General features: G+C 39.7%; 1 protein-coding gene and 1 long non-coding RNA gene across 2 annotated transcripts in view; one reads left to right on the top strand and one right to left on the bottom strand.

Moving 5' to 3' along the window:
- Positions 1-1,389: 1,389 nt before the first annotated feature.
- On the top strand, positions 1,390-18,256 carry CDC7 (cell division cycle 7). Its single transcript, XM_042873752.1, has 12 exons — positions 1,390-1,413; positions 3,543-3,643; positions 5,928-6,014; positions 7,719-7,854; positions 8,472-8,565; positions 8,648-8,790; positions 9,762-10,017; positions 10,566-10,661; positions 11,444-11,610; positions 13,133-13,215; positions 16,045-16,194; positions 17,157-18,256. The coding sequence occupies exons 2-12, from the start codon at positions 3,550-3,552 to the stop codon at positions 17,528-17,530; spliced, it is 1,680 nt and encodes a 559-aa protein (XP_042729686.1). The 5' UTR covers positions 1,390-1,413; positions 3,543-3,549; the 3' UTR covers positions 17,531-18,256.
- LOC122181324 overlaps positions 9,197-25,152 on the bottom strand; it is a 49,902-nt gene continuing 33,946 nt past the window's right edge. Inside the window, exons 2-6 of the long non-coding RNA XR_006179397.1 lie at positions 17,206-17,321; positions 14,539-14,654; positions 10,461-10,648; positions 10,091-10,190; positions 9,197-9,462 (exon numbers count right to left, since the gene is read on the bottom strand). This is a non-coding gene — a long non-coding RNA (uncharacterized LOC122181324). The remainder of the gene's footprint in view (positions 9,463-10,090; positions 10,191-10,460; positions 10,649-14,538; positions 14,655-17,205; positions 17,322-25,152) is intronic.

Genomic DNA, 25,152 nt, shown 5'->3' with positions numbered 1-25,152 from the left:
GGATTTGTCACTGCCCATGAACGCAAGCGAAGCAATAGTGAGAAAAGTAGTATCGGTATTGCTAACAGAAATGCCAACAACGGAAGCTTCATAGAAGGGGTGATGGTTCAGTACGTAGATTCCCACAGCACAAAAGCAGACAGGGCAAGAGGCAGGCTGCAATTCTGGCCATGAGGCAGCAGGGCTGAACACACATAATCACCAGATCTTTTGCAAATATGAATTTGAAAGTTATGGCTATACAGTGCAATGGAATGCTCAGCAGGTAACACTGCCCCACCAGGTTAACTGAAAATGGCAGTGCCTGATGCTAGCAGCAGGACAGTCCTGCTCGAATGAACACTTACATAACGCTTCCAACTTCTAGAAGATTACATGGATAAAAGAAAGCAGAATTTGTCATTATCCCTCATTTAATTCATATTTGCTATAATCTGCTCTTAAATACCCTCACCCTTAACCTAAATTGTTAAGCCTTACTGTAATTTAACTGAGCAAAACCTCTGAGCAAAAGCTGCTGCACTGCTTTGTTAAGATGTCTGAACAAAAGGTGCCAATTAGAACTGCTGGGGAAAAAGATAACCCGTCCCACAGAAAACACAAAAGCAGCTGAGCAACATATCTGGGCACCCTCTTTCGAAACCGTATAACAGGAGACCACGCAGCTCGGTAAAGGCAGCGGAACCTGTTTCTGCTTTGAAGTTCTCTGCGTGCTGTGAGGCGGCAGGCGAATGGCAGCGCTGCCCTGGGAACCTCGGCAGCGTCAGGGGTTCCTGTTCTTCACCGAGGGATGAAGTTACTTGTGCACAAATGCAGAAGAGACAGTCTTTAATAAAAACGACGCTTATTTTTCACCTCAAAATAACGACAAAAAGTCTGGATAAAAGAAAAAAAAAACAATAACAAAAAACCCAAACCAAACTCCACACAAACAACAACGTACATGGAGCAGCTTCACGGACTCCCGAAGAATTGAGCTGAATTGAAGGCAGATCTGAAGAGAACCAGATCTTACCCCCGGCTGGCAATTATTTCGCAATAACCCCACACACAGAGAACAAGATTTACGCGGGCCGTTATCCCGCAGACACTGCGACCCACACGGGAGGCCCAGCAGGGCCCCGCCGCCACACAGCTCTCCCCCCGCTCCAGCAGATCCCAGGGCAGCCCCGCGGCCGCAGGACGGCACGGATCAGCGCGGACCGGCAAGCGCACAACTCGCCACCTCCGCTGCCGGCCGGCCGCCTCTTGGGGCGGGCCTCCTGCGCTGCCTACCAATAGCAGCGCGTCTCCCCGCGGCCCGCCGTCCCATTGGCCGCGGCCGCGGCTTCCGCCGAGGGCCGGGATTGGTCGCGGAGGGGCGGTCGGCAAAAGGCGGCAGCGGGCAAAACTTCGGCGCGTCGCGGCGGCCGCGTGAGTGAGTCCCGCGCGCGTCCCCGAGCCCCCTCGCGCCCCCGCTCCTCGCTGCACTGCGGCCGGTCCCGCGCGGCCTTCTGTTAGGCATCGACGCGGCTCGCTCGTCCCCCGCCTCCGCTGCGGTCCCTCGGCGCTTCTCCTGCAGCCCGTCCTGGGGAGGCCCCGCCGCGCCGGGCCGATGCCCGCGTGTGATCCCGGCAGGGCGGGGCGGGAGGGCTGCGGGACGTGGGCCGGCGGCCCCGCTTCTCCGTGCCCGACGGGGGAGCAGCCCGCGGGGTCCGGCCCCGTTTCCCGCACGGCGCGTGCCTCGAAGCTCCGGCCCGCCGCTATTGGTGCCCGCGGCATGGCGTGTCTGACCGGGAGCCTCGCTGCGAGGGCTGCGCATAATGCTAACCCGCCGTGACACGTTCCGCGTGTGCGCCCTTTGTCTGCGAGTACCGGCCTTCTCTAGCTCGAGTCCTGCGTGCGCTGTTGGTGCTGCTCGAGTCGCGGTGCTCCCGGTGGCTCTGTGGCAGTTGGCGATGCTGCAGCCGAGGACGGCCGCTAAGCGCTCGGGACCTGACCCGAGAGGCCCTGGAGCTGTGTGAGCCGTATGGCCGCCACCACCTGCACCTCGCTCATTTCCAGGCCGTGCAGAACTTTTTTTCTGTGATGGAAGCTGGAACACGTGAGGGTGAATTGAGCTGAAACTTTGCATCATCTCCATCTTCCTCTTTTTTTCTCTCAGATGATCCCTTTTGAATGTTTTGTAACGTAAAAACTGGATGCCTGACTTGAAACTCCATCAGGTTCCATTTTACAACCGCGAGGCCCACTTCCAAGTTTGTAAACTGTTTTAAAATATATTCAGGTATTCCCGGCATTCTGTTCTGCAGCCATCAGCACCTGTTTAACACAAAGCAATGGAAGGGGCACCCTGTGTTACTGAGCCCCCTCTGCCCTGCCCGTGTTCCCGAGGTCCTGCAGGCTGAGCAGTTTTGCTTCCAGCTTCCTGAACGTGTCAGCCTTGCGCTGGCAGAAGCTGGAGCTGGGACTCCATTTCAGCATGCTGGTTACAGCAAGCTCTGCCATGCGCTGATGGGCTGTCCTTGCTCTGCTAACGAGGCCATGTTCAGGGCACTTCTTGCTCTGCTAATGAGGCCATGCCATTGCAGGTTTGGAACAGGCTCGTCTGCCTGCTCAGCACTAGCAGGGCAGTGCCTACCTGTGAAAGGCTGCAGAGTGCTGCCTCGCTCCATGAGTCTCCAAGTTGCATTCTCCAGCAGAGTTCCCTCACAGAAAGAGGCTGTCGCCTGTCCCCATTCTGCTGCCTGAAAATGACAGAATAAAGGTAGCCAGGATTCTCAGGGGACAAAATGTATTTCTAGCTTGCTGAAATCGATGAATCTTTCATCTGATGTTTTTCAGAATACGTTCCCCTCTTGTAGGATAGTTCAGGCAGAACTTTGTGGGCTTGGCAAAGGTACAAGCAAGGAAGATCCTCGAGAAAAAATGGTGCTACTGTGAGAGGCAGTGGTGTTGAGCTCCTTTGTCGCTGTTTGTCCTTCACTGGTGCTCTGCATCTCTTTTCTTCATGAAATAGGATTATCTTTTTTTTTTAAATTGTACATTAGTACAATAATTTACACCTTTTCTTGCAAGATTTGGGAAGAATCATTTCAAAATAAATACGCTCTATTATTTATATGAGAGATTAGAACAAATAATCATGCTTTTGGGTTATGTTCTCTAGAAGAGGGGGATATCTCACATATTGAGATTTCAGGTTTTCAGGTTTTCTGTCTTGCAGCTAATTTCTTGTGGACCAGTTCCCCACTTTTCAAAGCAAATTTCAGAAAAAATACATAGCTTTAACATGAATGAGCAAACACTCTACATAGAAGAAAATCATTTGTCTCTAAGCTTATCCTGCTTTCTTCCTTCTCTTCCCCTTTCTTACCTTTTACTGGAGATCAAGTGGGTTTACTGGTTTGATTTTTTCTGGGATTGTATGTGCCTTGCAATTTTAGGCAGCGCAGAGGAATTCCTCACACTCTGAGTGCAGGGCACTGAGTGTATTATCACATAAGTTTGCTCCCTCAAGTGTCCAGAAGTGGTTTTCAGGGTCTTGGATTTTTTTTCTTTAGTTTTGTGATGGAGACAGAGTCCAAGTCTCACTGTGATGAGCAGCACCCTCATCAGGCTGAAGACACAAGCAGAAAGCTTGCGCCGAACAGTAAGCTTTCAGGTACGTGCTTAAACAGGGACTGCTAACAATACGTTTTGGTGTTGATGTGCTTCTTCATCACTTCAGGAAGTTTTAATATCAACTGTCATATTGTATAAAGAATTAATGAAATGAGAACATTTGAAATTGCTGTTGACATCAAGCATATTCTTGCTTTCCACGTGGCTACAGTTCATCAGCAGTAGTTTGTCACAATTCCTTTATCCCATTTATTTATTACAGAATATATTATTTTAAGGGATAATATAATTCCAAAAGGGACTTCTTGAGAATAAAATTCCCTTACCAGACAGTGTCTCAACAGTAATATTTGTCTTTTAAAATAAAATCACCAGCCTTGGCCTTAAATATCTGTAGATGTGTCGGTGTGCACAAACACACTGTTCTTGCTCATGCAAGAGAAGCTAAACTACAGACACGTGCACTGATAGTGGTTTTGTTGCTGTTTTTATTTTGTTTGTTTATGACTTAAATCTGGGTGTTCTGTACACAGGCACCATCCTTGCTCAGTAATTGCTGGTGGTCAGACAGTTTATATATAATGGCTACTGATTTTCCTAGAAATAGTCCTCTGTCATTTTGCTGCACATCCGTGTCCATAATTAGAGCAATGCTGAATAACATTTGATGTCTCACTTTGCAAATGCTTTTAATTCTGGGAAGTAAATAAATTGCTTTAAAATCTAACAGAAAACATTGCAAAGAATGGCTGCATTTTTAAATTGTGTTGTGCCAACAATGGAGCGAGCACTATGCCCAGCTGGGGATTCAGACTCCTGGAAGAGAATGGATGATGTGTGTGCAGCTATCAACAAGGACAGTCAATGTTTGTTTGCTTTGGGGGTCTTTCACATGCGAAGCTATGTTGAGTTGCTAAATTTTCTCAGTGCCTAAGATATGTACTCCTCTGGTGTAGGATCACTCAGCTATTAGAGCTCTGATAACATTCAACTCCTTCAACTCGGTTGCACAAAACCAAGTAGCTGGCAGATTGTACTGCAGCAGTTGCAAGAGCTTTTCATTACTGCTGCTATCTACCATAGGGCCATTGGCCTGGTGACAAGTTAAAGTCAGCTTTAAGTCTGATCTGCTAGTTTCTGAAGACTTAAAAGATGTGGGCTTCAAGTCTTTATTGGAGTCATTTGCATTTTGTCAAGGTTAAGTCCTTTTTTTCAACCAAACAATTTTACTGGAGTATTTCCAGTGCAAATTCAGTGTAATCAGTAAGAATTGAAGCTTAAGCTCCTCTTTTCAGAAGCCAAACTCAGATATGAGTGCTGGAACAAAACTGTAGGTTGCTTTATTTAGAGCAGGTTGCATAGCAATCTAGTTCTAAACAAGGCAATTCTGACAGAGCTGTTAAGATGCATATCAGCATTTTGAACCATTTGTTATGCCTGTCCTATGGCACACAGCCTCTAGGCATGAAGGTCTGTCTAGGATATTACAGAACTAATAATGTTCCTATCTTGAGCAGTAAGACCCATGTTTTACCAATGCGAAAGAATTTATATTTTTATTAAATTGAATTTATTATTCATTTTTAGGATGAAAATAATAAACTTTTGGGTTTTTTTCCATTTGATGTAGTTTCCAAATAGCATTTTTTTCACACTTCTGCATAATCAAATGTTCTTTAACCCTGCTTCATACGCAGCTTCAAGAGAAATAGAGAACAATTAAAATAGAAGCATTCAGGAACTGAATGGAAAGCTAAGTTTTGGGAGGAATGCAGTACAACATCCTTGTCCTGCCATCTAGTGATTGCAGCACAAAGTACAATAATTTAAATGCAAAGCAAATATGCTTTTTGGCATTTACTATTATAACAGTTTAAGAGATTATATTGGTGATCTTAAATAATAATAATTTTCCTACATTTTTGATTCTTGGTTTGCATCTCATGGATGTGCTCCTTTGCTTACATAAACAACTATTATAGTTTTGTCTTTTGTGGCGTTGACATTGCATGTCTTAGGGAACATTAATCAGTGAGCATTAATCATGTGAAGTTTTACAAAAACAGCTTTTCCTCCCTCAGGAATTTCTAGGTGGCAGGTAGGTAAAATTTTTTGAAATGCTGCAGCATGGAAGGGAATGTGAAGAAGATGATCAATTAGGCAGACAGTAATGCCAGCAAGGATAGGTACCCCTCGTCTGTTTTTCCTTCAGTGTGTCAAGTTGCAGTACCAGAAATTGATGTATGATTTATGATCTGAACTACAGACCAGATACTGAATCGAGCAATAAAATTCTCAACTGAATTTCCCCATTCTTTCCACAGCAGGAATAAAAAAAGATATCGAAAAACTTTATGAAGCAGTGCCACAGCTTGTAAATGTGTTCAAAATTAAGGAAAAAATTGGAGAAGGTAAATGTTTTATTGTAGCATACTTAAACTTACTTCTCTTTTGAAATGTATAACTTAGCAGATATAAATCTAAGATGCCAATACAAGCTATTTAAGCCAGATGCCTTTTGATTTACTTTTAGGTGTATACAGTACTCCGTTCTTTTTTTTACATGGAAAATCTATTTATGTGCATTTATGTTTTGACATATTTAATTACTAGGTTTGTTTCTGCTGAAACTGAGGGCAGAAGTGGAGGAGGAGGCTAGAATATTATAGCTGCTTTAGTTTCTTTGTTGTTGTTGCTGGGTTTTGTTTTTAGGATATACAGGATCAAATTTTGGAACACTTAGGTACTCCTGACCTTCAGTGGATACTATTGTAGATACTCTATTAGAAGGTAGGTACGACTGCAAGTAGATTCCTAGTGCCTTCTGAGTCTGGGACTTCAGCACTTTTTGAAACTTTACTCAGGAATGACACTCCAGCAAAGATGTGTATGAGAAGCAGGGCAGCTTTGTAGCTGTTTTGCAATGGAATAACAGCGATGGCAAACCAGGGGGCTTAAAGTTTGTCTGTCAAAGAAAGTAAAAAGCGCCATTCTGCACAGTGATCCAAAATTTCTAGAAAACGTACAGTTCTCTCTGTCATAAATAAGATAGTCAAGCTAAATCTCCAGTTATGAATAGTACTCCAATTTCTCTCCTGGGAGCAAACAATGCTCTTGAAAGCCAAAAATACCACTAGCAGTTCTGTGGCATAAAGACAAGACAAGCTTCAACTTAGGATTCCATTCAGGAGTCTGTTTTGTTTTAGCAGTTCTCACCACCAAAAAGAAGGTCTTAGGTCAACTTAGTAACCCATGTTGCTATGAGCAATTCTATTTGATTTATGGGACACTAGGTTTTTTTACGACTGCAAGAAGTATTTAGAAGTTTTCCTGGCATTTTGATGTATGTATATGATTACAGACTGTTAAATTTAATGTGACACAAACACGGTAGTTAAAATATAATCAAAAGTAAATTTGAACTGCGTGTTCATAGGGAAGAATGCTCTGACTTGTATGTTCAGGTGTCTCAGATCATTAGGATAAATTAACCTTCCCAGAGATATTTTAGGATATCCTTAAAACTGTAACAGATAAAACTGTAATAATAAAACTTAAAGCTGTAATATTATTGTACAGTGTGAATGCTCTCTTTCTCAAAGGAGTCTATAATGTTCTGTCTATGTGGTAATGCTGGAGGCCAACAAATAGTAAAGCTATACCTTTATAAGGTAGGAAAGAAGCCTTACTTTATAAATAAGATAACAGAATTAAGGAAAATGTAATGATGTCAGAAGTTCCTTGAGTAGCAAAAGCAGTGCTAGCCAGATTAGCATTAGATAGCTGACTTACATTGCAGAGAAAGAAGAGTTGGATGTCAGATGAAAGAGAGCTACCTAAACAAGAAAGCAAATCAAAGACAGGAAAATCTACATTCAAAGAGCTCTATGTCCCCGGCAAGTTAGACAGTGTAACATTTGCATTTTTACTGACATTAAAAAAATTGTATACAAGTTCACTGAATTCAGTAATAGAAAAAAGAAACTGCCTATTCTCTCTTCTAAAATCTGCTTTTGACGTAGTGTCAGATGTGCTGTAAGACTGTGAACATTTAGATCATTTCTGTAAAAATCTGAATTGACTTAATTAAAGTTGCTTTTCTCCCTTTTTTACAGGTACTTTTAGTTCTGTTTACTTGGCCACAGCGCAACTACAAACAGGATGTGAAGAAAAAATGGCTCTGAAGCACTTGATTCCAACCAGTCACCCTCTGCGAATTGCTGCTGAACTTCAGTGCCTTACAGTAGCAGGGTACTTAAAAAAAATTATGATTGTCATGATTAAAATGCTGAATATTGTCTTGCTGCTCTGCATTTATGTATGTAAAGTTTAGGCGCTTCACTTGCATTTTTATTCTTTTTAATCTCAGAAATGTTTGAGACTTATAGCAGGAGCAAATAAGAAATGGATTCTTATCTGTAAGGAATGTCCTTTTTTGCTGGTCTCAGTTTGCAGACCATACTACATTTTCCATCTGAGAAGTTCCATAATTTGTATGTATGTGGGAACAGCTGCTTGGAAAAAATAATCTCTTAAGAAATTAAAGTTTTAGAAATGAATTCTAGTCACCAATGTGCTCAATTGCACATTTTTAGAGTAGCCAGTGTTTTTAGAGTAGCCAGCATTGTGAACTCCTACATCTAAATGCAGTGGTAACTACAAACTGTGGCCCCCTGATCTGTAGAGCCCTCATCTCAAACTGCAGAATTCAAATGGAACACAAGTACAACATAATTACTGCTAATAAGACTGTTGCCAAAGTATAAATCAGATATTACAAGAAAGCCAGACTGAAGTTTACAGGAAATAAAGGAAAATCAAAATTCATCTTCTGGTCTTTGTTCAATGACGTTACTTCTCTTTTTTAGGGGACAAGACAATGTTATGGGAGTTAAATATTGCTTTAGGAAGAATGATCACGTGGTTATTGTTATGCCTTATCTGGAACATGAATCCTTCTTGGTGAGTCCCAGACTTCTTATGTGTAATAGAACTTCTTAATTGAACGTAGTTGCATAATAATAGTATCCAAATAATCTTTCAGGACATTCTGAATTCTCTTTCCTTTGAAGAAGCGAAAGAATACATGTTTAATCTGTTTAAAGCACTGAGGCGCATTCATCACTTTGGTATTGTTCATCGTGACGTCAAACCCAGTAACTTCCTCTACAACAGGAGGCTGAAGCAGTAAGTCTGTCCAGATGTCCATAGTGTGATCTCGTCTGGGGACGTGTGTCTTGGCAGAACAGATTAAATGAGGCTTTTGGTTTTCTTCCTTCCAGCTGCCTAACATGTGCTTAACTAATAAAGCTAAAAAAGGCTTCTTATTCGTAAAACTTTTATTTCTGTGTTTAGGGATTTGAGAATGGAAAGATTTTTTTTAGCATTTAATTTAATGTCTGCCTTACAGAGTGTCAAGTACCTGAAAAAGTGAAAATTTACTGTTGAGTATAGATACAACATTTTTTAATAAAAATGAGAATAAAATCAGTAACAGTCTGGAAAAAAGCTAATAGGTACTTGTTAAGCATAGGCTGGTATTTGTAACTTTCTACTCATGAATTTTCATAACTAATGTATTTGGTATCTGAAGACTAAGAAGTCACATACTGCTTTTTTTTTGGAATGGATTGAGTAATGTTTCATTGCTAGCGATCCTGTGGTGACTAGTGAGAAGGGTGCAATTAGTGAAGGTCTGGTGGAGAAACAATCTGATTAAAGATAAGTGATTTACAGTGGCATTGCTTGAGGTTTGGCAAACTCTTAGCATTGTTATTATTCCAGCTGTCTTCACTGCTGCATTGTGCCTCTGTCCATGACAGGTCAGTTCACTTGGCTGCTTTTTGAGGTAATTTGGAACTGCAGAATGAGAACCCAAAAAAGAGATTACTGGGTATAATTTTCAAAATGTCAGCGGTGAAAGTACACTTGAAAAGCTTACAAGAAACAGCAAAGTAAGAGAAATAGGTGTGGTGTAAAAGTGAAGGGACAAACAGAGCCAGACAGATGAGACAAACAGCACAAGGAAAAAAAGAACAGAGTTGCTGGCGGCAGCACATAAGCAACATGAGTAGTAAAATGTGAATAAACAAGTAATAAGTAGTTGATAAAACTGGTTGATACTTTTTGACTCTTGATTCTAACTTTGTTTCTTTTAGGTATGCCTTGGTAGATTTTGGCTTGGCACAAGGAACTCCTGATACAAAAATTGAACTTCTCAAAACTGCCCGTTCTGAAGGCCAGCAGGGAAGTTACTCACAAAACAATCACAGCATAGCTTTGGGAAATGGGGATTCTGTCGCTGTCACAGCACCTAAACAGATTGCTCAACAGTTAGCGTCAAGAGCATCTGACAAAAGCTCACTCTCCAGCTCACACTCAAAAACACAGATTAAACAAGGAAGAGGAGGAAAGGTTATCAGTTGCTTTCATTAATATTTTTGCATGTTTAATGTATTTTTTTATCCAACAGGGGGAGATGTAATACCTGAACAAAAGCTGTGCTGATCTTGCAGATTTGATGCACTGAACCAATTTTCACATTGGAGCGGCTAGTTTTATGTAACACTGTTGGCGTCATCCAGTATCTGTTAGATATAATTCAGCATTGAAACTCTAGCATGAGTTACTCTAGACAACCCTAGATCTTTTTTTTTTAAGCCCACATGCTGTTAAACTCCTCCCCAAACCAGTAATTATTTGTGTATGCTTACTTGTATATATATAACAAATGCAAAACAGATGGCATTTCAAATCAGCTTGGGGCACATGAGTTGTGATTAACTCTGTGAGCACGTTTGTTGTTCTGTCTAGATGATGTTTTCTTCACAGTGAACTGATGCCTGAAAATGACTTACCGCGTAGGTGTTTCAGTTTTATGTCACTGAACACAGTTCTTGAACTCCCAGTATCCAGCTGAGCACTGGATAAGATCCTTACTGTATTCTTTGTTGATGTTGCAGGAGGATTCTGTGCACCATTCTGCCCAACGCTCTGTCTTTGGAGAGAGGAATTTCAACATCTATTGTTCCACATACCAGGAGAACTCAAATACAAAAGTAAGAAACATGACTCATCAGTAAGAGCAATTTGTTACGTCTTAGAGAAATTATAGAACTAGTTCTATAAGATTGGGCAGAACCCTGTGAAACTAAAGTTCTCAGCTGACAATTAAGAATACAGATTATTAAGTGTGACCTCACTGAAAGGCTTGAAGAGTTTTTCACTTGTTTCAGTCCCTTTTGAAACTCCTGAAGAGGTGTTATTTGTATGTCTCCCCAACTCATCTTCTCTGTATGCTAGTTGGTATCTTTCCTACACATGTACCTTTCCCCCAAGATATCCTTAGTTCGTGAAGCTTTAGCTTGTTATTTTGCAACTGAAGTTGTAGAGAAAACAAGTATGTAATAAATGTTTTCATTTTGTTGTTAAGAATTAATTTGATATGGAGAAAAACCCCAAGTAAATTAGAAGGCTTGTCTAGCAATGATCATCTTACTGTAGAATTAAAACTAGTACTACTTTGGTTGTGGCATTAACTATTTTGTACACGTTTTTTTTACAAATGTTGAATCAAAAGAATACTTGAAAAATTATGCTAACTTAAAAAAAAAAAGCTTTGAAGTTTCAAAATATCTACTGGATATTAATTTTTGTAGCCACTGAAAAATGAAGTACATTTATAGATATTATGATTTGGTAGAAAGATTTGCTATCTCCTGTTTCAGAATTGGAGCTCCTTGCTGATGAGAGTCTTTTCAGTAGTTTTGAGACAGGTATCTATGTATAAAGGGAAGCTTCTTAAATAGTTCACCTTCTAAAAAAAATATCTGTTTTGCAGCTCATTAAACAATCTAAGATGATAGATGTTTCATCTAGAAAGTTAGTAACAAAGAAGAAGATTATTTCTACCAAAGCAGTGAGCAGGAAAGCTGCCAGTGGTTGTCCATCAAACCTGATCTGTGACTGTTACGCAACGGACAGAGTTTGCAGTGTTTGCCTTTCAAGGTAATTTGCTTCAACAATGCTGTAAAATTACTTACTATGCTGTCAAACAAGGTCAAAAAGCTTGAATTTACTGGAGAGCTGTTTTAGTAGATGAAAGACAGCATTTGTGCAGCCCTTACGACACTAGGTGTGCTCTTCAAAAAGAACAGTTCGTGGAATTTGTGGAGTAATTAGTTCACTGCTGTCTGCAGTAAGAGATTCCCTGTTAATGATTTTCTGTTGCTGTTGTATTTAATTATCTGCCTACATGTGTTGTAGAAAATAACCTGAGTTGCAACACTTAGACAACAGTCTGTCATTGAACAGTTATCTAATAGGCCTAAATTACGCCAACTGCATTGAAATTCAGTGATTGGACTCTTGCTTTCTGAGAACTTAAGGTTAAATACATTCATCAGGCTGTTTGCATTCTGGAAATCATGAAACATAGAATAAAAAGGAAAGATGACAGTGCTGTATTACTTAATTTGAAATATTTTAATAGTGAACAGGCCAGAGAATCTAAATAGCACAGTTCAGATCAATTCCTCTGTAGTTCATTTAGGGGACAGAAATTTATGCAGAGAAATCTGCTTGGTAGTCATGAAACTGTGTGGTACCTCTCCCCTGACTGTCAAAATACAATGGTATCAAAGTCAGTTCTGAAATTAAACATGAGGAATTTGCTAGACTCACAAAAAAGCTGGCCTGTAGAAGGAAGGCACTTTGGACCTTCTTTTCAAGAAAGACTTTTAATAATGATCTCACAACTTTTAGTTAATCTAACAAGAAGTAAATTCTTGTCAACACTCAGAAATAGTGAGCCTTAGTTTGCTCTGGATAAATAGAAAGCCATAACATCCACACCCAAGAAACCAATGCATTTTGTGCCATTAGTTAATTAGTCTTAACTTGAAAGTTCCTTTGAAAACACGTGTTGTCACTGAATGAAACTGAAAATATTGTGACTGAAGTATGCAGTAAGTATTCTTTCTATGTATTATAACAAGACCAATAATATAATTGGTAATTATAATAAGGTTATTTCATATGAGCTAATAATTATACACTAGATGATTATAAGATGCTTCAGACATAAAAACTGAATGAGACATTTACACATCTCACAAAAGTATATTCTGAAAATATTAAACATCATTATAATTAGAATTAATAGAAGCTGTAACAGATCCCAAGATGACGTGCCCAGCAAGTCTGGAGATGACAGCTTTGCCAGTTGAAGTAGACAAACAATGTGTTCCTGAGACACTCAGAAAAGAAATTCAGCACTTAAAGAGCTGTCAGGAAGATGATGCTTCAGAAAATAAGGCAACAGACATGAAAGGATGGGATCAGGTTCCTGATGAAGCATACGACCTACTACTAGACTTAAACCCTGCAACAAGAATAACTGCAAAAACTGAATAATGCAGATTTGCACATCTGACAAAAGTATATTCTAAAAATATTAAACATCATTATAATTAGAACTTATCTATTTCTGAATGCATATATTCTAAACGTATTTGTCTCTTACAACAAGGTGTCAACAAGTTGCTCCCAGAGCAGGAACACCTGGATTCAGAGCACCAGAAGTACTGACAAAGTGCCCCACTCAGACAACAGGTACTACATGTCTTTCTTTTTTTCAAACCTATCATTTATGCACTGACATCATCTTTTGTATAGGAGGCTGTTTACACATGAAATTCGTTTTATTATCCCTTTAACATTTATCAACCATTTCCCAATTTTAATTTAAAGTTCATTACTCAGAATAAGAAGGAACTAGGAATATTTTCCCGTGTTTGAAACTTGAATGTCTTTATCCCTTTGAGGGGTACTGCCATATGCAGGAGTTCAATAGCACATGTTTTAAAAGAAAACAAAGTTGTAAGTTTTATCAAGTTTCTTGGCTCGTTGGCTTATTTATTCAAGAAAAATCTTAAATAAATCTTAGAGAGATATGCTTTAGACTTTTCTAGACTGTTTGCCACATGTATTTTGCTGTCACAGGCATAATTAATTGTATGAGTGCAATTTTTATGTTTTTTATGAAGTGTTAGTTAATCTGTACTTTTCACTGGATTTTTTTTTCTTCTTTACTAATGCTTTAAATAGATAATCTGTACATTTCATGATTTTTTCTTACTAAGATTTTTAATTTTTCAGGGCTAAAACCTATACGTTTCAGTAATCTGGTAAATATTGGGGCAGAACAAAGGGGTGGTTAATGCATTAGCTGACACAAGTAGGCTGGGAGAAACTCTGCGTACATGGAGAATTGGAGGACTGATACAAAGTTAAACATGTCATGTGTGACCAGAGGTTTTGATTATGAAAATGAAGGATAGAAACCAACATTCTCAAAATCTGTATTTAAAATAAGTTGATAGCCATCTTTTTTGCTGAGCACTTTGTAAGAAAATAGTCAATTTGCAGCATTTGAAAGTGCTTATACACACTCAGACTAGCCTTACAATACATTTGATCATCATATCCCTTGATAGCTTAATGCTGTTTGAGACAGGATCTGTGCTGTGGGCATGGCTGGGATTTCAAGAGGAATGGCAGCCTACTTGGAGTCACTGTGCCTGTGCAGTAACAGCCAGCTTTGTGAGCTAGGAGACATCCAGAAATCCAGGACAAGTTTAGACAATCCCTAAATCTGTCTAGACAGAATTTATGCAGAAAGAAGACATACTTAAGAAATTTTGGACACAGGGTTGTCTTCAGTGTGCTTTCAGACAGTTTTCTGTTCTCTAGGGTAACGGAGGGCAGGATTACAGAAAATATGGGTAAATCTGGAAACCCTTGGGTGTGGCCCTGAAGGTATTGAGTCAGTGCTGCAAAGCTTCTGTAATAGGTCAACAAAGTGCTTAATTAGAACTGGGTAGAATAATGCTAATATTTATGAGATAATGCTATATTTGAGCTAACAAATCTTACCCAATAACATCTGGGACTGCTGTAGTCACCTCCTTGTACTCCTGCCAATCTTGCTACTAGTTTTGGTCTTTGTGCCGAGACCAAGTTATCAGCTGGATCCAGATGGCTGTCCAGAGCTACCTTAAATAAGTGAGCCAGGTTTAAAACACAGAGAATACAACCCAGACCTACATCTCGGCCCTAAGCAGATCCAGTTACATTTTTTAACTTGATTTGTTCCTTTGTTTCCCTTTGAGATGGTATCCCTCACTAGTTAGATATTAACCACTAGGCAAATGCAGAGAGGAATCATGATTTTGATGTCATTGCACAAGATCCCACAGTCTGCTGAAGATGCCAACCCTATCAGAACTGTAGGATTTAGTAGTAATTTCACTATATAATTGTCTGACAATATCAGGAAGAGCTAAATAATTATCTTTAAAAGTCTTCACCTTAATGACTGTCCTTCCCAACCACATACTAAGGGTGATGCATAACACTGTAAGCAGCTAGTGTGACCAACATCAATACAGTACTGCTAAAACTTTTTCATTGAAGATAAGATGCAGAATTCTTGCACACTGAATTATTGTACCCATAAATAACTTGGATTTTGATTTTTGTAAAAGACTTGAAACCTGTGTTTGTCGACCAACTTAGAAGTTTCAGAGCTCTTTGCCGTTTCTAGCTAAAATGTCAGACTTAATTACTGCATATTTTACTGCCTATTTTTGGAAGATATGCAGGATGAGTAGAGGTTTGTTTCCCAACTTAATTTTTCTCTTTAGAATTTGAGAGTTCTTCAGACTCTCTCCTTCACTTTCCTTGCCATCTCTCAAAATGTGCAACTTAGCCAAAAAATTACAGCAGACAGGTATTCTTATAACTTTCAGTATTAAAGTTTCCATCATGCTTTGGCTTTTTCCATCAGAGAACTCCCTGTACTCTTCATAACACAACGAAAGTGATGAATAACTCTTACAGTTCTTAAACAATCTTGTCAAGTGGTTTCATATTAGAGAGCAAGCAAGTCTGTAGTAAGACAAGCCTTTTAGTACATCTAACTGGCAACCTCAGTCCCAGAAAAGTAAGATTTACATTCAATTCTGAATTGTTTTGTATTCATGAACTTTTGTACAAAGTTTTCTCCAATCTAACCAAACTTATTGAAGTATCAAAACTAGCCATTTTTTCCTCTCTCAGCTCCCTGATCAGAATAACTTCAAATACTGTTTCAGTACATTTCTTAAAGCAACTTAATGAAATTACTCATGTGAGAAATTCTATAGACAAACATTCTCTATAAAAGAAGGCATCTGACTTTATTTACAAGTATACCAATTTGCACTGCTTGCTGAAGTGTTATCATTGTGACCACAGTCTGTAGGTAATTCAGAACATTGATTTCTCTGATGACAACACTTCTGGTCATAATTTCTTTTTCAAGAATTTGGGATTTTGCTTTTGATGAAACTTTACTTGTTTTGCTTGCTTATTTGTTACTAAGCTTGCTTTCCATTACAGCAATTGACATGTGGTCTGCAGGAATTGTATTCCTTTCTCTGCTCAGTGGACGGTATCCATTTTACAAAGCGAGCGATGATTTAACTGCTTTGGCACAAATCATGACAGTTCGTGGATCTCGAGAAACCATTCAGGCTGCTAAAACTTTTGGTATGCAAACCTTAATTATGGGGAGGAGGGGAAAATGAATGCCTGGTCTGCTGTTTAATACAATGATTTATGATCTAGTTGTGACTTGTTTTTTTTTTAAACAAACTTTTAACTTTGGGAGTCACTTTGGAGGTAAGTCACACTTCTTGCATGCAAAATAACACTTATTTATACATATATACAGAGTTTTAGGAAAGCTTTTATTTGTCTATCTTTTATAATTTTTTATGAGGAGTAATTCATTCCGTGGATTTCCTAACTTTGCTGCCTTTCAGTAACTCAGGGCCACTTGAGGTGAAATACGCCAACTAAATGTTTCCTACTTCTTAGAATTCTTGAAGTAATATTTATTCCTGCAAAATTTGCTATGGAGCCTTAAGTTGTATTGACTTAATATTTAGAGGATGTAAATCTTGCATTTTTATCCAACTTCAAGAAGGACCAGAAAAAACCAACCAACCAAACAAAAAAAAACAGTAGGAAATGCAAGAGGGCCTGTTTGGAGGGAGAAGAAAAAGCACAAAAATAGAAATAGCCATTTTCCTTGACTGCAAGCCAAACATTAAAGCACTTGGTACCTGGAAGTGTAACCGACAGCATCAATTTTAATTCTCCAAACAGGTGTTTAAATCAGTAATATAAGCAATGAACTGAACTGGGTTTTAAGTTTTCAGTTCTGTTAAGATGAGGGTGAAATGGCAAATGGTGCTGTGTGGACTGAGAGACGACTTGTCAATTTATAACTTCATGTAGAAACACAGTTCTGTTCTAAGCAGAGCTACTTCTGGCTTTCTGGGGCCCTTACTGTCAAACATGGCTGATTTGGTTTTTTTTTTAATTAGCTTTGAACTAATGTCAGTTAAGCTTCAGTACTTGAAATTTCTCTGAAACAAACTTAAAAGTTGAGTCATAGAGCACGTAAAATAAAATGTCGCTGACTGTAAAAACTATTTTTCTCTTAGGTAAATCAGTTCTGTGTACCCACATTGTTCCAGCACAAAACTTACGAACCCTCTGTGAGAAGCTGAGAGGAACAAATAGCAGCTCTAACAGATCCCACGGTGACGTGCCCAGCAAATCTGGAGACAACTCAGCTTTGCCAGTTGAAGTAGACAAACAATCTGTTCCTGAGACAATCAGAAAAGAAATTCAGCACTTAAAGAGCTGTCAGGAAGATGATGCTTCAGAAAATAAGGCAACAGACATGAAGGGATGGGATCAGGTTCCTGATGAAGCATACGACCTACTTGATAAGCTACTAGACTTAAACCCTGCAACAAGAATAACTGCAAAAGATGCTTTGCTGCATCCCTTTTTTAAAGACATGAGACTATGAGAACATGCTCTGTTCATGCTTTTGTACATTTTATGTGAAAATGAGATAATTAAGGAGTTTTAATCCGTTGCCCTTACACTCATTGAAGTGCTATTACACTGTGCACAGCACTACTGAAATTGTCTCACAATTGGACTGCAAATGCAACTTCTTAAAAAATGCTTGCAGATGTAAATATTACATAAACGTTATTGAAATGGTCAAATCCTGAGATGCTTTTGAGGTGTTATTACTGTGCATACCTGTTCTCTAAGAAAATTAACTTTGATTTACAACTAAAGAGTTTCTCACAATAACATTAATGCTCAAGACACTCTCTCAAAACATAGAAATTTGCATTGAAGTACGACTGAAATGAAAAAGTGCTCGAGGGATTTTTTTCCATAATTGCATACCCCTGCTTTGCTTCCAATTAGTACCTGGGAGACTAAAGTGCACTAATTTTGTTGAGATGGTTTTCAGAGAACAGCTTTACTTCAGGAGTGTTGATGGAACAGGGGCTAGATAGTGAAGTTTTATCATCAAAACAAAAGCATCACTGTTTTAAAAGTACTTCTTTTCCCCGTCTGTTCCTTTCTACGTAGGCAATAGTGATGACTGCAGTTACTCATTTTGCATAGCTTGTATTTCTTCTATGCCATTGGTTGCTGTCCATACACAACAACTGTTGCCTTCAGAATGTCTTGAGTGACATGTACGTTTGATTTCTGTTATGGAAACTGATTTTCACAGAACATCTTTTAAATAAAGGATTTGTTTTTATAACTTCAGAAGTGTGTCTAGAGATGATTCTATAAAAATAGTTAGGTAAGGTTTCCCTGTGGGATACTTCTGTTCAGGAAGAATTATGCAGCTTTCTTTTCTGCATAAGTTCCTCAGTGATGTACAATACTTTTCAGATAGACCAGTGTATAGAGCTGTCATAGCGGAAGTATCTTAATTATCAAGGAAATCTTACTGCCTTACATTAAAAGCTAGCTAAATGTCTGGTCACAAGTAGGAATCCCCCCCTCCCATCCCTGGTACCCTCTAGTTTCATGAATTCATTGTGTGAAGTAAGTCATTCTCAGCAGTTACCTCTTTGGAAACCCATCATGCTTTTGGAGACTGAAATTTAATATAGTGTTTTTCCAATTACATTTCTTGAAACGCTCATGTAGTTGTTGCTATAAAAGGTTACAGCCACTCCAGGAAAAGATTGCTGCTTTGATAACTTTTATATAAGCCTTCACAAAGAAGCTGGTAGTTACGTCATGACCAGTGCTGTGCCTGAAGAGTGATTATTTCAGTACATTCAAAATCTCCAGTACAAAGTGATGGTAATATTGCCCTGTCCCTGGTGTCAGCTGTTAAAGAAAAATATCTGTAGATGTCAGACTACTAATGGTGGGTTTCAGAAAATCTTGAAACCCACAGTACTCTGGGGCCCAGGTCTTAGTAACTTTTGCTGTTTATATAATTTCAACCCAGCACGTCACTGAGAAATTATTTATCTAGAGGAACTGTGGCCAAATTTGGCAAGCGATACTGTCTGCCAGTGTCTGCAGATGTATTGTTTCCTCCTACGTTCACTCATGCTGTCTGTAGTCTCATGAGAGCACTAGTTGATGGAAAAAAAAATGCCAACTATCTATTGTGAACTTTCTAAATCACTTCTGCTTTTTCAGCCCTCCTGCTCACCACTGCATTGATCAGATGCTTGCAGCAGGCACTGCAATCATTAACCACCATGTAAGTTTAATAATCAGAGCAGGAATATTCCTGCTGATGGTGCTTTTACTATTGTTAACGGTAAATAAAATTTTGCAAGTAACAATTCTAAGCTTAGATTATTTGATAACAAGCTAGAACAAAGCATTGTTATTATTCCTCCAGATAGCTATTTATTTAAAACGTCAGACATTACCTGGGAGTGGGATAAAACAAAGAAAAATGTTGGAAAACAGCAAGAAAACACTAGAGATGAACAACTAGTTGCCACTGAATTCTCCTTATCTCTCCAATGGTCCTACAGGTAAGAGCCAAGATAAAAGATTTCTTTAAGTTAAATTACTTGACATGTTTATAAAGTGGATGTGAATTTTGTGTCATGATAACTGCAATTAGGATGAACTGCATGCAGAACCAAGAGTGATACAACACATATTCAAGCAGTTGCAAGAAACAGCTGGAGCACTGTTAAGTTCTGGACATTGTGCTATAACAAGGATGTTAATACATTAGAAAGAAACCAAATAAGGCAGCAAAAATAAGCATAGACTTAGTCGGATAAAGAAAAACTGATAGGAATAATCCTGAGAACAAAATGTTGGGAGCAAATCTAAATACATTTGTGTATCTAGTGTAGGGAAGACAAGCTTATTCCTGGTCCCACGTAAGTCTAAGTGAGGAAATGGTGGCACATTTTAAGCTTACAGTATGTTTTCTTGTTGTAAATGACAATTAGGGAAGGGGAAGTCATCTCAGTAGACATGGTTGAAGAAGCACCAGCAAACCAGCAACAAGTTTTTCTGGATAATACTGACAATAAAGTAGAAATGAATTTCCAAATCCTACTGAGATTGTAGTGCTCTCCTTTTTGAGATCAGACTCAATGGCTTTTGAGATAGGACTTAAGTAGTAAAAGGCTTACATAAAGCAAATTGTTATGTGGATAAATAAATAAATCATGCATCAATATTCTATCAGAATATTCAGTATCCTCCTTATTTTATGCATTTGCCATACCTAGAGTTTACACAGTCTTTGCTATTCAAATAGTAAAAGCAATTTAAGACCAATATGCAGCCAAAGCTTCACGTGCAGGTGCAAAAGAATTTTGATGATCTTGAGTGGCCTTTGGAGGCCACTGGGTCTGATGAAAATGTTTCCATAACTGTCCAATATCTAGCCAAGTTCCTAAGCTGAAGAGCTAAACTGCACTTCAAGATAGAACATAAAGAAATTTTCATTCCAGAGAGCCCCTGACATGGCCAATCTGGTAATCAAGGCATTGTGATTTTGCAAGAATTTAAAAAAATTCACATCAAAGTCAATGTAGGCTTTGTAATCCGGTCAGGCTACTGTGCAACTTCCTGCTTTAATTACAACTGCCAAACAAAAAGCATTTCCTTTACCAAGATGATTTATTTTCTTAGCAGATTTCTTACTAGTCCTGCTGGTTAGCAAAATACAATGGAGAAATCTCAAATCTTCCATCAGAGGTAGTTATCAGTGCTGAAGAGGCACTTTCTTCTCAACTAGATGGCATGTTTTAAAAAATGTGTTTGTAATTAATACAGCACACCTGAAATTTTCTTGTGTGCTCGGAACAGACCATACAGTACAGTGGGATTCAGGCAAGTCAGCTTTCTCCTTTTTCTTTATCATCTTACTTCAAAGACACTTTTCCTGAAGGGGAAAAAAAAAATCACTAAGCACCCAAAGCACTTAAGAGAACAACAGCGTTTAAAACGAAATTAATATTTTCTATGGCTTTGTAGATTCTTATTCTATAACCAAACAATATCATTCTCAGTTGGTAGGCTCATAGCAAAGACTGTTTCCCAAGACATTACTCAATTTTTATGTAAATAGTTGCAATGGGTCCCTTTTTAAATTATTTATTTTCTATTCAAACTATGTGGCCTAAAATTAATTTTACTACTCGTGCAGCCACTGCGTGTTCACTTCATCTTGTCCCTTTTCCAGAACACAGTATATGTTCCAGATCAGTGGCAGCGTAAAGGAGGTTCACACTCCTTTCTACTGCTGCATTCCTGGTTGACCAGTTCAAAGGGTGGTAAATATTGAAGTTGGCTGCCTGCACACAGTGGGTGGAAACTGGATGGGCCCTTTGATCAGATGCTTGTGAAGGCGGGCGCATACAGCTTTGTTACTCTGAGCATTCCTGGTGAATGGATGTTTTGAAACAGGGCACAGCATGACTGAACATCCAAAAACCTTTGGTCAGGTACTTAGTTCTGCCTCTCCATGACTCAACCAGTTCTACTTTCATGTTCTGACTCTGCAAGAATGTTGCCTCTATACAATACACCATTGTATCATGTTCAAAACTAAGCACTGAAAGCATTCCTGCTATCCCCAGTTCATTCCATTTCTGGAAAGATTGAAGTTCTCCTGTGGGACTAAGGCAGGGAAGATGGTGCTTTTGTTACATGTCATTTGCTTTCTTGCATAAACTGCCATGGTTTTCAGAGAAGTCAGATTCTAATCTAAGCCTTCATTACGTGTTTGTCACAAAAATACTAGTGCTTAAGAAGTATTTTCATGAGCATTTTCCTTTATATGGCATAATCATACAATTTATAACAGTTAGTGCATAGGTGGTTTTACTTCTTAATGTGAAGAGCTAAGGATGAAGCCTAGCAATTGTAATACTTGAAAAATATTACCTTTTTCTGTGATTAGAGTTTGTATAAGTTGATCTAATTAATACCCAGAAGGAGGCAGCTTATTGATAAGATCTCTTGTCTTTCTTCTCACCAGCTCTCTCAAAAAAATCCTACTAGAAGATTGGATTCCCTGCACTGTGTTGCTGAGAAGTGTTGGTCTTCAGTGATTTTCATGATTTTGTATGTTGCTGTGCATTAAATGCAAGCACACAATCACTTCCATTTCCAGTCATCCTGTGGGCCATCTTTCAAATCCTGCCTCTGTTCTACTACCCTTCAGCTTGTTTTGGAGATTTCAGTCTTCCTCATCAAAACACTTGACTTGTACAGGTAAGATATTCTAGAATTCTCACTACTATTGCATTTTTCTAGTCTGTATTCTTATTATATCTGATCTTGAATATCAGTTTTAAACATGGGAGAAAATCTATCTTCTGTTGAAACTTCTACCAGATATCTACACACTTGTTTGCCTTACTCTGAAAGAAAGTGGTAAAATGAGACAGTAATGCTGAATTTGTAACAAATCAACCACTTCATTTTCCTCCAACACATCCATATCTAGCTATGAAAGTTATCTCAAACTTGCTTTCTAAACTCTCCAAAAATCTATTCTGCCCTGTGATATCCAGCCCATTCCCATGGGCTGCCTTAGCTCCTCATGGGGCCCTCTTCACTTTCCAAAAATAAACCTCACTGCAGGACTCAGACGGGGGGTGGCCTTGTTCCTCTACCACTTTTTGCTGTGATGGATTTTGGTGAGATAATTGATCGTGGATAGTTCATGCAGCACAGATTAGTCCTGCATGCAGCGTACAACCAAGCAGTTTTCACCTGTTGGGATTCCTCATGTGTGCCTTTTGGCTTATGTTTTCCACTGCTGGTCTGCTTGCAATTGGCTCTGTAACTTGAGCCACATTTACTATGAATAAAGTAACACGTAGTCCAAATTTATAGGTATTTCCCCCAGTTGTCCTTGTAAAAAATAAAAAAATAAAAAAAAATCACCATGTACTGAATATTCACTAACAGCCCATTCTGAGAGAGGAGAGGATCAAGGTACCTGCTGATTGCTATGACTTCCTTTGTTTAAATCAATGATTTGATTAATCTGATGCATTGTAACTTTGATCTGGTTAATCTCTGAACAGCCAGAAGAATGAGAGCTGCAAAATGCTTCGAAAATTATTTTGGGGATGGATGAAATTATACTGGACTAACACGGCTCCAGAACTGCATTCTCTGGCCTTCCTTCAGGGCATATAAAATAAAACATTCCTATGAAGATTCATTTCATAGAGCACATAACACTTTGTCATGGTTCTATGTTTTTGTTTTTTTGTTTTTGTTTTTGGATTTCAGTATTCCACATCAAAACATCATGTAGTGTACGGGGCATTAAAGTGTCACTGCCCCAATTCCAGGTACCTATCCCTGTACATTACAGCAGTCATGGGATCTGGCCCTTCCGGGTGGGGGGGGCGCTCTCTTGCTGCCTGGCAGTGGGTGCTGGAGGGTGCTTTCCTAGCCGTTCCAAGCTTTTCAGGTTTCCCTCTCTCACCTTGTCTGATTTATTCATCTCAATTTCAATTAAATTGTATATATTGTGTTATCTTGTATTCCGATATTATAGTAAAATAAGTTTTCCTCCATAGATTGTTGCCGCTGTTCTTTTCCTCCCTTCCTTCCTTCCCATTTTTTGTGGGACTGGGGTGGGGGGGGAGGGCAGAGGCCTGTCGCCCCTGTCACGGACATAGATTGATCTGGTCAACTCCGTGACAGATTTTGGCGCCCAACGTGGGGCAAGACTGCTTTTTAGCTTTTAGAACAAATCTCTTTTTCTCTCTGCTCTTAGAGAGCTTCGTTAGGGAGCATTATCAGTAGTTCAGGTTTCTGTGCTGGAAAACCTGACCTTGAAAGATTAGGCGTACTGCCAGCGTTCTGGGATATTTGTAAACTTTGAGCACCTGCAGTACATTGATGACATCATTGTGTGGGGCGATACAGCAGAAGAAGTTTTTACAAAAGGAGAGCGAATGATCCAAATTCTTCTGAGTGCTGGTTTTGCTATTAAGTGAAGCAAAGTGAAAGGACCTGCCCAGGAAATTCAGTTCCTAGGTATAAAGTGGCAAGATGGCCGTCGTCACATCCCGACAGATGTGATCGACAAAATCACTGCTATGTCTCCACCCACTAGCAAAAGAGAGACACAATCTTTTCTGGGTGCAGTGGGCTTTTGGAGAATGCATGTTCCAAACTACAGCCTCATTGTAAGCCCCCTTTATTATGTGACGCGAATGAGAAATGAGTTTACATGGGGCCCTGAGCAGCAGCAGGCTTTTGAACAGATTAAACAGGAGATAGCCCGTGCCGTGGCCCTAGGGCCAGTACGGACTGGACAGGGTATAAAGAACATCCTCTACACTGCTGCTGGAGAGAACGGTCCCACTTGGAGTTTGTGGCAAAGAGCCTCAGGAGAGACCCGAGGCCGACCCCTGGGATTCTGGAGTCGAGTCTACAGGGGGTCTGAAGAAGGCTACACTCCAACTGAAAAGAAGATCTTAGCTGCATATGAGGGGGTTCGGGCTGCTTCTGAAGTAGTCGGTACTGAAACACAGCTCCTTCTGGCACCTCGACTGCCAGTGCTGAACTGGATGTTTAAAGGAAAGGTTCCCTCCACCCATCATGCTACTGATGCCACTTGGAGTAAGTGGATTGCGTTGATTACACAGCGAGCGCGGATGGGGAACCTCAGCCATCCAGGAATCCTAGAGGTCATCATGGACTGGCCTGAAGGTAAAAAGTTTGGAACACCACCAGGAGAAGAAGTATCACGTGCTAAAGAAGCCCCACCATACAATGAACTACCAGAGAATGAAAAGAAATATGCCCTGTTCACAGATGGATCGTGTCGTACTGTGGGAAAGCATCGCAGATGGAAATCTGCTGTGTGGAGCCCCACACGACAAGTTGCAGAGGCCACCGAAGGGAACGGAGAATCAAGCCAATTTGCAGAGGTAAAGGCTGTCCAACTGGCCTTAGATGTCGCTGAGCGGGAGAGGTGGCCAATGCTCTATCTTTACACTGACTCATGGATGGTAGCAAATGCCTTATGGGGGTGGTTACAGCACCCCCATACAGCAGTGGGAGCAAAATAACTGGCAAAGAAGGGGTAAACCTATTTGGGCTGCTGAACTGTGGAAAGACATTGCTGCCCGAACAAAGACT

This window comes from Lagopus leucura, unplaced genomic scaffold, assembly GCF_019238085.1.
Source record: "Lagopus leucura isolate 7727_CA_CO unplaced genomic scaffold, USGS_WTPT01 Super-Scaffold_100009, whole genome shotgun sequence".
Lineage (NCBI taxonomy): Eukaryota > Metazoa > Chordata > Aves > Galliformes > Phasianidae > Lagopus > Lagopus leucura.
This window is presented reverse-complemented; position numbering and strand designations above follow the sequence as displayed.